The 13,572-nt window shown below is 39.7% G+C and overlaps 1 protein-coding gene across 1 annotated transcript in view; it reads right to left on the bottom strand.

The window, feature by feature from the left end:
• Nucleotides 1–13,572, bottom strand: part of LOC102429598 (25-hydroxycholesterol 7-alpha-hydroxylase) — a 152,526-nt gene that overhangs the window by 42,721 nt on the left and 96,233 nt on the right. The window contains exon 2 of the mRNA XM_023755480.1: nt 4,883–4,940. Within this exon, the coding sequence (XP_023611248.1) occupies nt 4,883–4,908 (26 nt within the window). The 5' untranslated portion in view covers nt 4,909–4,940. The remainder of the gene's footprint in view (nt 1–4,882; nt 4,941–13,572) is intronic.

The following is a 13,572-nucleotide window of genomic DNA, read 5'->3' as shown; positions in this document are numbered from 1 at the left end:
TGGTCTCATTTGAAGGTTCAGTGGGGCAGGGCTTTGCAGGCCTCAGTCGCAGGCCACATGGGCCTCTCAACAGGGCAGCTTCAGGACACAGGAGCTGGCTTCCTCAGAATGAGTGATCCAAGATGAAAGCCATAGTCTTTTCGTAACTGAATCTTGAAAGTGATATCCCATTATTTCTGCTTATTCTATTTGTTAGAAGCAAATCACTAAGTCCAGCCCACATTTAAGGAGAAGGAAACATACAAGGGTATAACTATAAGGAGTGAAGGATCACCTTAGAGGTGCAGCTTAGAGGGTGCCTATCTCACCACTCCTCACATATCAGATTAGGCTAACTACTAGGTCTCAGGAACCAAGGGGTTGGTTCTTAGACATTACTGAGCAATACCCTATAATCTAGGCTTATCGTTTTAGTTTTTTGTTCTGCTATGAGGAGAGAGTTTAACCTGAAAAATGTAATGAGAAACTCAGAAAACTAATAATTGTGAGGTTGGAAAAACACATTGAAATTTTCAGAAAATTGAGGAGAAACTCAACAGAGGCCTGCAAATAACAAAAGATGATGTATGATGACTTGTAGCTCTTCCATGTAAATGAGAGTAAAATACAGCGGCCTTAAGTGGCACATGTAGGATTTCACATAAGCATAAAGGATAAAGCCCTGGTGGGAACTGCTGTTAAGTACAAGAATAGGAGGCCACCGAAAATTGCACACATTCTTACAATTGTGAACGGGGTGGGGGGTTTCCTAAACATGAGGGTTGTGATAGGTTTTTCCTGGATTCTGTGAACATTTAGATGAAGGCAGCCAAATCTTCTGTGTCAGGCCACTTTAAGTGTTCTTGAAAGTTCGTTTCCGCCAGCCAAAGAACTCTGATACAAGTTATTGCCATTTGTTTGCGAGGGAGCCAGCTTTAGTTCTGTGTCCTTTTCTTTTGCAGAACCAGAGATGATTTCCACTGTGTTTCTATGAGAGTGGAGCCGGAGCCGTTGATCCTCGCTCTATCCAGATGGTTCGCATTGCCTCGGCTAATGTCTGTTAAACTGTTTAATGATGTTAATAATCCCTTTAATATATTTAAATTTGTGCAGGCTAAAGGGGGGAAGATCTGGTGCAGACTGGAAGTCACAGCTCCTGCTGGACTGCTGTGGATTTGTTAAATCCAGCTGTGGTCTCCAGTACTTGTTCCAATTTTGACGAACTCCAAGTAACCTCTTCCTTTAAGCTGTGACACTCCATTGTGATGGTTCGCTCACAGGGACAATCAGGGAATGTGGGCCCAACTCTTTTGGAAATGTATGCCTTTATTATAAAATGCATATTTTACAAAAATCATTTCACCACAGTGTTCATTCTATAGAGAACAAAACATGTGGTAACGGAAAGAATGTCAACAGTAAGAGAATCTTCTACATTCAAGAATCCCAGGCCTGTCAATTTTCATTCTTAAATAGCTCCAGCCTATCCCAATCAGATCCTAATGAAGGCCTCCCAGCTGGCTTGTCTCTTTACTGTCAATCTCACTCCTATAAAGAGAATAAAAATACCTAACATATATTGATAGGTTACTCTTGGCATAGGCACAGTGCCAAATGCTGGTATCATCTCATTTAATCTTCATAATAAAGTGAGGAGATAAGTTCTATTACCATCTCCATTTTACAGATGAGTAAACGAAGATTTAGCAAACTTGCCCAAATTAAATCAATTCTGTTCTTCCCATCCAACCAGAATGTGAATGCCAATCATCTCACTTCACTGATTAAATCCTGACTGGCTCCTTGGAACAATCAAAATGAAGCACAAATTCCTCTGCATGGCATTTAAATTATATAATCACAGTCAAATACTAAGTACTTTCTAGGTGTCCAGAATTTGACCCACATGGTTACAAACCCTTACCCCAACCCTACGAGATAAGTGTGCTTTTCTTTGTGGTGGATGAAGAAATGAAATCTGGAAGGCGATTGCCAGGGTTACACTGCTATTGTTAGTTGGTAGCAATGGGGTTAAAACCAGGTCTGTTTGACCCCAATCCTGGACTCTCCCCTCACACTCTGCCTTTCTCATCACCTAGTCTCTACCAACCTCTAAGACTTCCTCTTCTCCTTTTCCTCCCCTTCATCCACTCCTACACTCAAGTAATTCTGAAATATACTCTCCCCATAACCCAGATATTTTCTGTCCTTATTCACCTGGAAAGCTTCTAGATACATTTAAGACTCAGCTTAATCAATCCTCTTTTCATGAACCTTTTTTTTATCTTCCTCCCTCCAATCTCTCACTATTAAAAGATGATATCTACTTTATTTTCAACGACACTTTGTAAATGATTGTGAGGAGGCTGCTGCCTTATTTTATTACAAATGTTTATTTATAATAGACAGTGATGAGCAATCATATATTGATTCATTTTGGTCAACTAATTATTCCTGAATGCCTACTGATGTGTCTTATATTTATCTCTGTTTTCCCAGCTCTTAGCACAGTGCTTGACATGTAAATACTTCTAAAAAAATGGCTGTATAAATGAATGGCTAAGTAAATGGAGGCTTCACAGAGGAACGTGCAGGAGCTGAATCAATAGCAGTCATTTCTGGTTCAGACTATAAAGCTCCTGAAGTACGGCTTCCCACGATTCACTTGCCTTCTCCTTTCATGGACAGGGCCTCCTTGCTTTAAACTATTTTAAAAGACGCATTAAACCAGTGGTTCTCAACCTTCTGGCCCTTTAAATACAGTTCCTCATGTTGTGACCCAACCATAAAATTATTTTCATTGCTACTTCATAACTGTAATGTTGCTACTGTTATGAATCGTAATGTAAATATCTGATATGCAGGATGGTCTTAGGCGACCCCTGTGAAAGGGTCGTTCGACCGCCAAAGGGGTCGTGACCCACAGGTTGAGAACCGCTGCATTAAACAGGCAAGGAACCCTTCTAACTCCTGAAAGTTGCAAAGGCAAAGGCAACTTCGCTCGGTAGTTCCAACAGTGCCCCTTCAAGTCCTCGGCTCTCCTCTCGCCTACCCTGTATTTAAACTATCAACCAGTATGTAAACTACAGCATGCAGGCGTGTCTAGTAGACTGGACCGGGGAAGGGGCTGGGATGGCTGCTCTTGCCATCATTTCTCTGCTAAGTTTCAGTGACTGCATCACCATAAAGACATGAGGTTGAGTTCAGCTTCACCCCTAGATCCCGAGGACCAAGAATATCATTTCTGTCCATTCTAATCGGACAGGGCCATGCTTCTCTATTGCTTGTCCCCTGACACCCACCCTTTCCCCCTCAGCTGCCCAATATTCCTTGGCTCTCAGCAATACTGTCCCTGTCACTGCTCTTCCTGGTCAGACCCACTCTGCCCTCACAGAGTGGAAATACAGATTGCCACTGGGAAGTGTCAGGATTCTCCCAGGCCAGGGAAGGGAGAGATTACCTGTACTGTTTCTTGTGGCTGTGTCTCGGCTCACACACACTGTCCATGACTGAGGTCAGCTGTGGGGTGTGAGTGTGCATGTGTGTGGTGTTGGGTGGTTCTGAGGCAGTATTTGAGATCTGACCTATTTGAAATCTGAACAATCAGCCAACAAGATTCACTATTTTTCAGGCCATAGCATATATATTTACACACACACACACACACACACACACACACACTATTATTGCTTCTGGCTCAATAATAATAATAATAATACCTATTATTTATGGAATCCATTTATGTTAGACACTGTGCTACATGCTTTGAATGGACTGTCTCCTTTAATCTTTACAATCACCTTCTGAAGCAGATGTTATGACCCTCTTTCAAACAGAAAGAAACCAAGACTTGGGAGAGGTAAGAAGTGTGCCTCCCACTGCACAGCAGGGAAGCAGGATCTGAGTGGGGCTGGGCCTCCCCACTCTTGAGGGAGAAGCTGGGCTCTGGTTGTAGGCTGGAGGCTACACAAAAGCCACGCCCAGAATTGTTACTCCATTAAGCTGGTGCCCTTTCACCCACGTTTCACTGACTTTCACTTGATGTGCACAGACCTAAGGGGTGCATGTGCAAACATTTGAGAGACCTGCGATGAAGACAAGGCGGGGAGCTGAGCCATAATCGTCATGAGGGAGTCCCCTCTGTTGCATCTGTCCTTTATCTGTCTGTCCTGAAAGCACTGAAGCATGAGAAACATAGAGACAGAATAAAGAGTGGAAATACTGACAGAACAATGGCCTAATTAGTTTGTCCAAAGGAACCCCAGCCAAGAGCAATTTGGCTTGATTATGCATGGACTTAAAATTTGTCCCTGCCAATCACATTGGCATCATTATAAAAATGAACCCAGACCACGGCTGGCCAGTGAATTGGACCCTGGCAATTTATATAAGATTAACTGAAAGACTACTGTATTATAGGTATGGGGTCGGGCTCTATGTACAATATTTAGATGAAAAGCTATGATTTTTGCTCTCCCCTCAGAGTTCATTACCAAGAAGAGGGCCCATAAAATCAGGTGGTTAAGGGAGCTAGAGATTAGGTTATTGGAGTAGTGAGTACTTTAGAGCTTTGGAGGTTAGGGTCATGTTCTTAGGAGGTGATCTGGGAAGGCTTCAAGGAGGAGGAGACATTTTACATCAAAAGGCAGAAAGGCTGGGGGAAGGCAGTCTGAAAAAAGAGAATGTCAATATTTAACAAGCTATACCAACTAGAGTAGGCAAACTGAGTTTGGGCATATTGTATTAACTTAGACAAACTGCTTCACTTTTAGATCAGCTTACAAAATCAATACAATCTCTTTAAAAATTTTAAGTGACTTCCTAGTCCTAAAATATTGGCTTTCACTGACACACAGAAGTGAACTCAGTTCACGAATTTTATAAACATGTGAGTCCCGCTCACATGCCAGGCAGTGTCCTTGTCATCATGGATAGAGATGAGGCAAGTCCCCTTACAGAGCCTACGGAGGGAAAAGAAATTAAATGGCTCAGATAAATTAGAAATATATAATTATGACTTGAGGGGAAAGAAAGGAGCAGGGTCTGTGAAAGGGGGTATTGGGAACAGACACAATTAAATGGGTGTCAGGGAGGGGTTATGGAGGAAGGCTCAGAGTAAGGGACATTTGGGGCCGGATCTGCAGGGTGAGTAGGGTCAGGCTGGAGAGGAGTGTCCAGGTGAGGTGAACCAGGGTGCTGGGAGCACGGGGTGGGAAACAGATGGGAGGAGTGGCAGGCAAAGCACTCTGAGGGGGAAGATGGACTATATGAGAGGAACTTGGAGAGAAGCAGAGGGTCCAAGTCTCATGGGAACTTGCAGGCTCTTTTCTGCCAGCAACTGTAGCTCTGTTCTCAAGAATAAGTAGCGTTGGAGGTAGGACTAAGGGAACTCAAGGCAATGAAAGATGGGGGCAAAGAACTCAGATGCTGGAGTCAGCCAGACCTGGCATAAATCTCAGGTTCCCCTAGGAGACGCTCCAACCCAGCCTCCCAAAAACCCACTCTAGTCAACTTCAGTTATCAGATATTACAGAAAGAAACGAAAACGGAACTAACCTCTAGTGCAGCGGTTCTCAACCTGTGGGTCGCGACCCCTTTGGCGGTCGAACGACCCTTTCACAGGGGTCGCCTAAGACCATCCTGCATATCAGATATTTACATTACGATTCATAACAGTAGCAACATTACAGTTATGAAGTAGCAATGAAAATAATTTTATGGTTGGGTCACAACATGAGGAACTGTATTTAAAGGGCCAGAAGGTTGAGAACCACTGCTCTAGTGGGTGTTAGGATTAAAAGAGATAATGTATTTGAAGAACAGTGCCTAGAATATAGTAATCAATTTAAAAATAAATTATGATTATTACCAAGCAACATCTTGGTTATGAAAAAATCCTTTCCATTTCTTCCTTTTAGATATGAAACCAAAAGTAACATATATCAGATTAAAAGCAAAATGATTCATTATATAACTAAGAGAGAAACATAATTAAAGGGTCTGATTTTAGGGCATCGTTTTTTGATTAAAAAGAAATAAGCTTGTATAAACATAATCATACATCCATTCACACACACATGCACACACATACCAATTTTCTCTTTTAAAAGATTGTTTTAGGTTTGCGTCATTAAATTTAACTGGGCTCAGGCTAAACAAATATTTTTTACACTGTCGGGAAAACCTATTTTCTCATGTTAACCACAAATGCATTTTAGAAAGGATCTAACCCAAAAGGTTTGTCTTCCAGAGGAAATGCCAATGGAAGGAGGGAAATATGAAATGACCTCCTAGGAGAGTGTGTTTGCATTCTGAGGATGGTTTTGATGATGATGCTAGGTGGGCAAACTTTTTGACTCGAGGGCCACAATGGGTTCTTAAACTGGACCGGAGGGCCGGAACAAAAGCATGGATGGAGTGTTTGTGTGAACTAATATAAATTCAAAGTAAACATCATTACATAAAAGGGTACGGTTTTTTGTGTTTTTTTTTTAGTTTTATTCATTTCAAACGGGCCAGATCCGGCCCCCGGGCCGTAGTTTGCCCATGGCTGTTAACTCATACCTGACAATTGAAGGAGAATAAGTAGAACTAATCAGAACACTGAATTAAAGAGAAAAATAGTCTAGTATCCAATTACTTGTTGGGATCTCCCCCCTTCAACAGTTTTGCTGATGACTGTTACTTACCATCACGATGAGTTGGTTTGCTTTAGCCATTATCTGCCTTAAAAAACTACGCACGCTGTCAAATAGCAAACACGGTTGGCTATTTAAAATAAAAGTCGTGTTGCATGCCTGGTGTTGCTCAGTCATCGAGCACTGACCTATGAACCAGGAGGTCACGGTTCGATTCCTAGTCAGGGCACATGCCTGGGCTGTGGGCTCGATCCCCAGTGTGGGGCGTGCAGGAGGCAGCTGATCAATGATTCTCTCTCATCACTGATGTTCTATCTCTCTCTCCCTCTCCCTTCCTCTCTGAAATCAATAAAAATATATTAAAAAATAAAATAAAAGTTGTGTTAAGGTGGTATTACTATTTAATCTGTAAAATTCAGGTGAAAAGGTATCTACCCCAGAAAGTCAGTTTGTTCTACTTCTAATGTCCTTTCTAACCCTACGGGTGGGTGCTTCCACTCTGATTCCTTTATGACCATCCAGTCTCTCACTCAAACAACGTCAGTTATCAGATATTACAGAAAGAAACCAGGGTTCTCATGTGAGCAGGCCCTATCCACCAAAGTAAAGTTTCTGGTTGAGTTTCAAAATATTTTTCTTAATTAAAAATATAGCTATTTTTTTCCTCAAAGGGAAAAAACCCTTTGAATAACAGGGGGAAACAGAAGGGGGAAAAACCCAAACCCTATTACTATGTGATAAATTATGCTAATAGAATTACAGACTTGAAAGAAACAAACTAAAAAGGCTTTTGAAGTGAGGGTTTCCTAATAACTAAGTAATTTGAAATTGGGCCGAATTACACATCCATAGGGGCCACCATAATAACTTCCTAGCATTAAAAAGGGGTGTGTTTCTTCCGAGCATGTTGGCCCAGGAGAACTAGGCCAGGAGCTGGTTGAAGCCTAATTCTCTCCTATTTTGAACACAAGCACAGAAGACCCTAAACCATTCTCCTAATGTTCCCAGGAAACAACTTAAATATTTTAGGACTTGGTGACAATAGTGGCCTTTAAAATATCTTGAGCTCTTGCTCAGCTGGTGTGGCGCAGTTGTTGAGCATTGATCTATTAACCAAGAGGTCACGGTTCAATTCCCAGTCAGGGCATATGCCGAAGTTTCCAGCTTGATCCCCAGTAGGGGGCGTGCAGGAGGAAGCCGGCCAATGGTTTTCTCTCATTAATGTTTCTATCTGTTCCTTCCTCTCTCTGAAATCAATAAAAATATATTTAAAAAATAAAAATCTTGAGTTCTCAAAGAAGACAAGAAAGACAATTCTCTTCTGATCTTTTTGTATTAAGCACACCATAATGACTCATTTGTCTACTCACCCAATTACTAGGGATGAGACTCACTGATAATTGGGTATCATGTGGGTGCCTTGCCATTAAGGAATGATATTAGGTCATTATGTTTGTTATCTATATTTACAAAATACCTGTGATGGAAGAAATAACTCTCTTTTGGTCCCTTGGAGTAGGATGGGGGGAAATGTATATCTAGACCTTTTTTTTTTTACATTCTAAAAAAGTGGTTTATTAGGATCTTCATTAGCAGCTATAAATACTAGACATAGCATCACATAGTAGGCATTTTTTACTCTTTTTGTAAAGGCACTTAACTGTGCTAAATAAGGAAAGATTATAATGACATCATCCTCTATTGAAATATTCATATCAAATTCTCCATACAACTCTGAACTCAAACTCGACAGAAAACTGCTCAATTTCCCAAGGATTCTTATAGTATAGGAATAGTTTCAGAGGGTAATTACTTTTTTCCCCAAGTAAGATCAGCCTTCCTGTCACCAGCAGGGTTTGAGCTGTTTGGGGCTTTACCTTTGATGACTACATGACATGCCAAGTTCTATGGTTCTACAGATTCATCACTCTCCAAATTTATAGAGATGCATGCGGTGTGATTTGATAAATTGTTTTGTTTTGCCTTTCATCACTCACACGTTATTGAAAGGACGCTCCCTGTATATCTTAGGCATCATCTATCAAAAATAAGGCTTTGGGGAGAACAAATAAAATGCAGTAAAAACTTGTTGAACTGATATCTATATAATATGAATGTGTCATCTCTGAATATGAAGGACCACTATATGAGGCTCATATTTTATTTTTTAAGCAAGTTTACATATCTGTTTTTCAGTGGCTTAAACTGCACTTTGATTCAAATGCTTCCCAAGCGTCTTTGGGAGAAAGAGTGCTATAAATTAAAGTGATTATTAATCTTACTAAATCTATCCCTTTTTTACTGACATTTGCTTAGGAGATCTGTGCTTCCTTATGATGGATTGGTTTGGTAACTTACTTGACATCCTAGTACATGAAATAAGAAGTTAGAGCTTGATACTCAGTTTTGCTTTGCTTCCTTTTTAAAGGAAAAATAAGTCTTTATTAAATTGACCAAAAAACCCCCACAAAAGCTAGAAAGAGAATACTGTGGCTTTATAATTGCTAGACCTGGCAATTAAAATCAAGGTGGAAATGATAATTATTGCATTTATTCATTAAAATTCTATGAGAATGACAAGTTTCCTCTAATTAATAAAATATTCTCTCTCCAAGGCCACTAATGACTATGAATGCATGAAAACATGTTTGAATCCCAGAAGCAAACTGCTTTACAGATTATAGGGCCTAAATTTCTCATCAGAGACATAAGACGTAACAGTCAATAGTTCTGTTAAGCAGATTCCATGGTTAAAATGTTCACCACTTTTTAGACCTTAGGTAATATCCAGCATAACAGATAATGGGAAATTTACCTTGCCAATTTTTAGTGCTCAAATCAGAGAAAATAAATAAAAACTATACAGGAAGACTTCAAATATGAAACACTTTGATATGAAACATTTCAAAGACTGATCATTTTTAGGGCTGTTGATAGCATGGGGCAAATGGGAATTCTCATACACAATTAGGTTTTAGAAAGAATTAAGTATGTCTTATTGACCCAAAGATTTCTAAGGCATGTGGTTGAGTGAAAGAAGTAAGTTATAAAAAAAATAATTCTACACTTTACATGCTACAATTTATGTAAATTCTTCCTCCCCTCATGTATATATAAAATAAATGCAAAAACAAACATCTAGAACGCTTCAAACCAAACTCCCTACCAAACTTGAAACAGAGATTGGGGGAGTGAAAAGAGGGTGTGAGGAGAAAGGGCTTTTCACATTTTTACTCTAGATACTCCTACTTCAGTTAAATATTTTATAGCAAGATATGCCCTCACATCTCTTAGGTAGTCACTATTTTAAAGAAATCACAGCTTCATAAAAACTTGTGAGTTACCTTGTGCACAATTGTTCATAGAATTTCAGAGAAGGCAAACACATCCTTCCATTTCATTGAGTTTAGGGTTTGTAAACTATACTCTGAAGCCTTAAGAACTTTCTAGAGTCCCTTTGGGGGAAGGAATGAAGACTGCCGCTGGTGGGCTTCAGACACTGTCACACACACAGTCAGACATACCACCCTGCCATCTCTGGTCTCCAGCTTGGCCTTTCTCTGTTTCACAAATTAAAATTAAATGTAAGATTTTGTGTGAGCAGTGTTTCAGGACTTAGAAATATTTCAGGGCTATTCCACCTCCATTTTGGATTTGTCCCCACAATGACAAGGTGATTTGCCCAAGGCCACACACACCCTAGGGCAGTGATGGTGAACCTAGGACACGCGTGTCAGAGGTGACACGCGAACTCATTTTTTTGGTTGATTTTTCTTTGTTAAGTGGCATTTAAATATATAAAATAAATATCAAAAATGTAAGTCTTTGTTTTACTATGGTTGCAAATATCAAAAAATTTCTATATGTGACACAGCACCAGAGTTAAGTTAGGGTTTTTCAAAATGCTGACACGCCGAGCTCAAAAGGTTCGCCATCACTGCCCTAGTGGCAGAGCCTAGAACAGTAGGTCTCTCTCCCTCCCTGGTGCCCTGTACCACATGGCCTCTTCATAACCTGGGGGTACCCCACTTCATACGCATGTCACATGCCCCCTTACTTGGAAATCAGAAGTAGCCAGCAGTAGACGCCAAGTGATGAGCACACCCCAGTCTACACTAGGTTTCTGATTCGTTTCTACTTCATTATATATTCATCCTTCAATACTAGGTACAGGTGAAATCACTTGAAGTCTCCTGGCTTCCTTTAAGAAGGATAATTTTTGTAGAAAATAATCCGAACAAGTATGCAAAATAAGAAAAAGGTCAGTTTCTACTATTTTCCTCAAGATAAAAAGATTGCCAACCTAATTAATAAAGTAGAGTTATCAGAATCAGTGAATATATAACACTAAAGTCACTAAAGCTATTTTGAGTACAAAATAGCTTAAATGAGTCACCTCCCCACCCAATTAAGAGCTGACCCACAGGATCCAAGAGGATGATAGCTCAAAGGGGGCAGGAGGGCCACTCATTATGCAGGAACCAAACTGCAGAGGGCAAACGAAAAGCATCTCACTGGGCTGTGAGGTATTGTCACACAACGAAAAATGGCAATGGAGCAGAGGGAAAGGGGATGGGAGGAGGTAGAAGAGGGTAACAAGGGAATAAATGCTGATGGAAGGAGACATGACTTGGGGTGGTGAACACACAATACAATAGGAGGTGATGTATTATAGAACTGTAACCCTGAAATCTATATAATTTTTATTAACTAATGTTACCCCAATAAATTCAATTAAAAAAGATATGGTAGTTAAAGATACAATAGAAATTCTGAGCCAACAGTCAGGAAATTGTCTGAATTATGCTCTTTCCATTATTCTAGCATTATTGTATGTACGTATGCGCATATTGCCCATAATTTTTAATAGTCTTTTAAGAAGAAATTGTAAGTTATCTCTGAGCCTCCTGGCAATCTTCCTTCATTGTGTCTCTTTACTTCCTTGTGTTTATATCTTGGGAAAAATGCCTCTTGGATTTTTAAGCAGAATGTGACTCTTCATTCGTAAAATAAAAACATATTTGAAAAGTCAAAAAAAGAATGGCAATAAAATGAAACCTGACATAGACAACCAGACTCCCACTAACAACAATCTTTCCTTCTCAGAATTCCTCGTCTGTTGTTTTTTAAATTATGTCAGTATCACTTATTTTAGCTTTGAATTATACATTGCTCAGTGCTGTGGCTTAATTATTAACTTGTGTGAGATATATGTTTCCATCCAGATCATAAGCATAGGAGGGTAAGGTTGTATCTTAAAGGATATCTGTTAGACCTATACAATGAATTAATTAGTAGGTAGCCAATAGATATTGACATAGATACTGACGACCCACCATGTGCCAAGCACTGTTCTAACGGGTAGAGATATAGAGGTGTGTCAACTTGACTTGGCCATTGTACCAAGTAATCTAGGTGTTGCTGTGAAGGTATTTTGTGAATGAGGTGAACATCTACAAACAATTGACTTTAAGTAAAAGAAATTACCATCAATAATGAGGTTGGCCTTGTCTAATCAGTTGAAGGCCTCGAAAGCAAAACTGAGTTTTCCTTGAGGAAAGTAGAAATTCTGCCTCAAGATTATAGTATCAATTCCTGTCTAAAAGTCACCAGCCTGCCATCCTGCCCTATGGATTTTACTAGTAGACTTGATAGCTCCTACAATCCTGTAAGCCAATTAAAAAAATCATATATATACATACATATACCTTACATACATACATATAATATACATTTCACATATATGCCACATATCATAAACATATCATATATACACATCTTATATATGTGTGAACCTGGGTTAATACAAGCATTGAACAAGATTCAAGGTTCTGTTGTTATGGAACTTAAATTCTTCTAGGGAAAACTAATCACTAATCAAAAGAAATACAGTGAATGACAGGCTATGTAGAAAATAAAGCAAGACAAATATGATTGCAAGTAGCTGGAGAGCTACATTTAGGCTGGGTGGTCTGGGAAGGCTTCTCTGAAGTAGTGGCATTTAAGATGAAACAGGAGTGATAGCCTCATTACTTTTGTGTTTATTCCATAGAGCCTGTTTAAAGTGATTTACATAGTATGCACTCAATTATTTTGAATAAATAATGAGCAGATTAGTGGCATGATTTTATAGAAGATTGACCATTCTAATTTTAGGCAACTAAGAAACAAGCCGAGTTTAAGACCTTAATGAAAAGAAAGTCTTTTCTCTAAGTTGCAATTACATCAACTTGGAGCTGGAAGCTCTTGTTTCTGACTTGATTAATGAACGGAGGTGACTGATTAAGTTGTTCTGGGTATGCAATTCCTTTTACCTGCACTAATTTGAAAACAATATAGATATGACACAGTCGGTAGATAAGGTACAAAGCAGAACAAATACCACTTTCTGACCCCAAACTGCCTCTTCTTGCCTCCTTCTCCTCCTCCTTTCCTTCAAAGCACATAAACACTCGCCCACCATGTGCCCCCTAAACACACACACACACACACACACACACACACACACACACACCCACACACCATTGAATAATGAGAGTAAACGCAATTGGCCAGATTTTATGGGTTATTTGTCAGGGAGAAAAGATCTTGTATTTTTTTCTCTTCTCTTTTCTCTTTTCTTCCTTCCTTTCTTATCAATTTTATCTGGCCACTTATGTTTACTCTCTTTATTATTCAATGGTGTGTGTGTGTGTGTGTGTGTGTGTGTATACGTGTGTGTAGGGGGCACATGGAGGGGGAAAAGTTGAAATTCTTTCAAACCTTAACCCAAGAGATAACCTTAGCATCCAAGAGCTGTACCTCAAACCAGTGAGGGGAGATCTGACAACCATTTCAGATGGTGCTGTGTGACCCAGATCTGCCTCTCAAGGAATGCAGACTTGAAGTTTATATTTCTTAGCACAGATAAGCTGACTTCTGAATGTGAGTATATGATTCATGTTGTGGCTAAAGA

The sequence above is a fragment of the Myotis lucifugus genome, unplaced genomic scaffold (genome assembly GCF_000147115.1).
Source record: "Myotis lucifugus unplaced genomic scaffold, Myoluc2.0 scaffold_77, whole genome shotgun sequence".
Lineage (NCBI taxonomy): Eukaryota > Metazoa > Chordata > Mammalia > Chiroptera > Vespertilionidae > Myotis > Myotis lucifugus.
The sequence above is the reverse complement of the archived record's forward strand: the minus strand, read 5'-3'. Positions and strand labels throughout refer to the sequence as shown.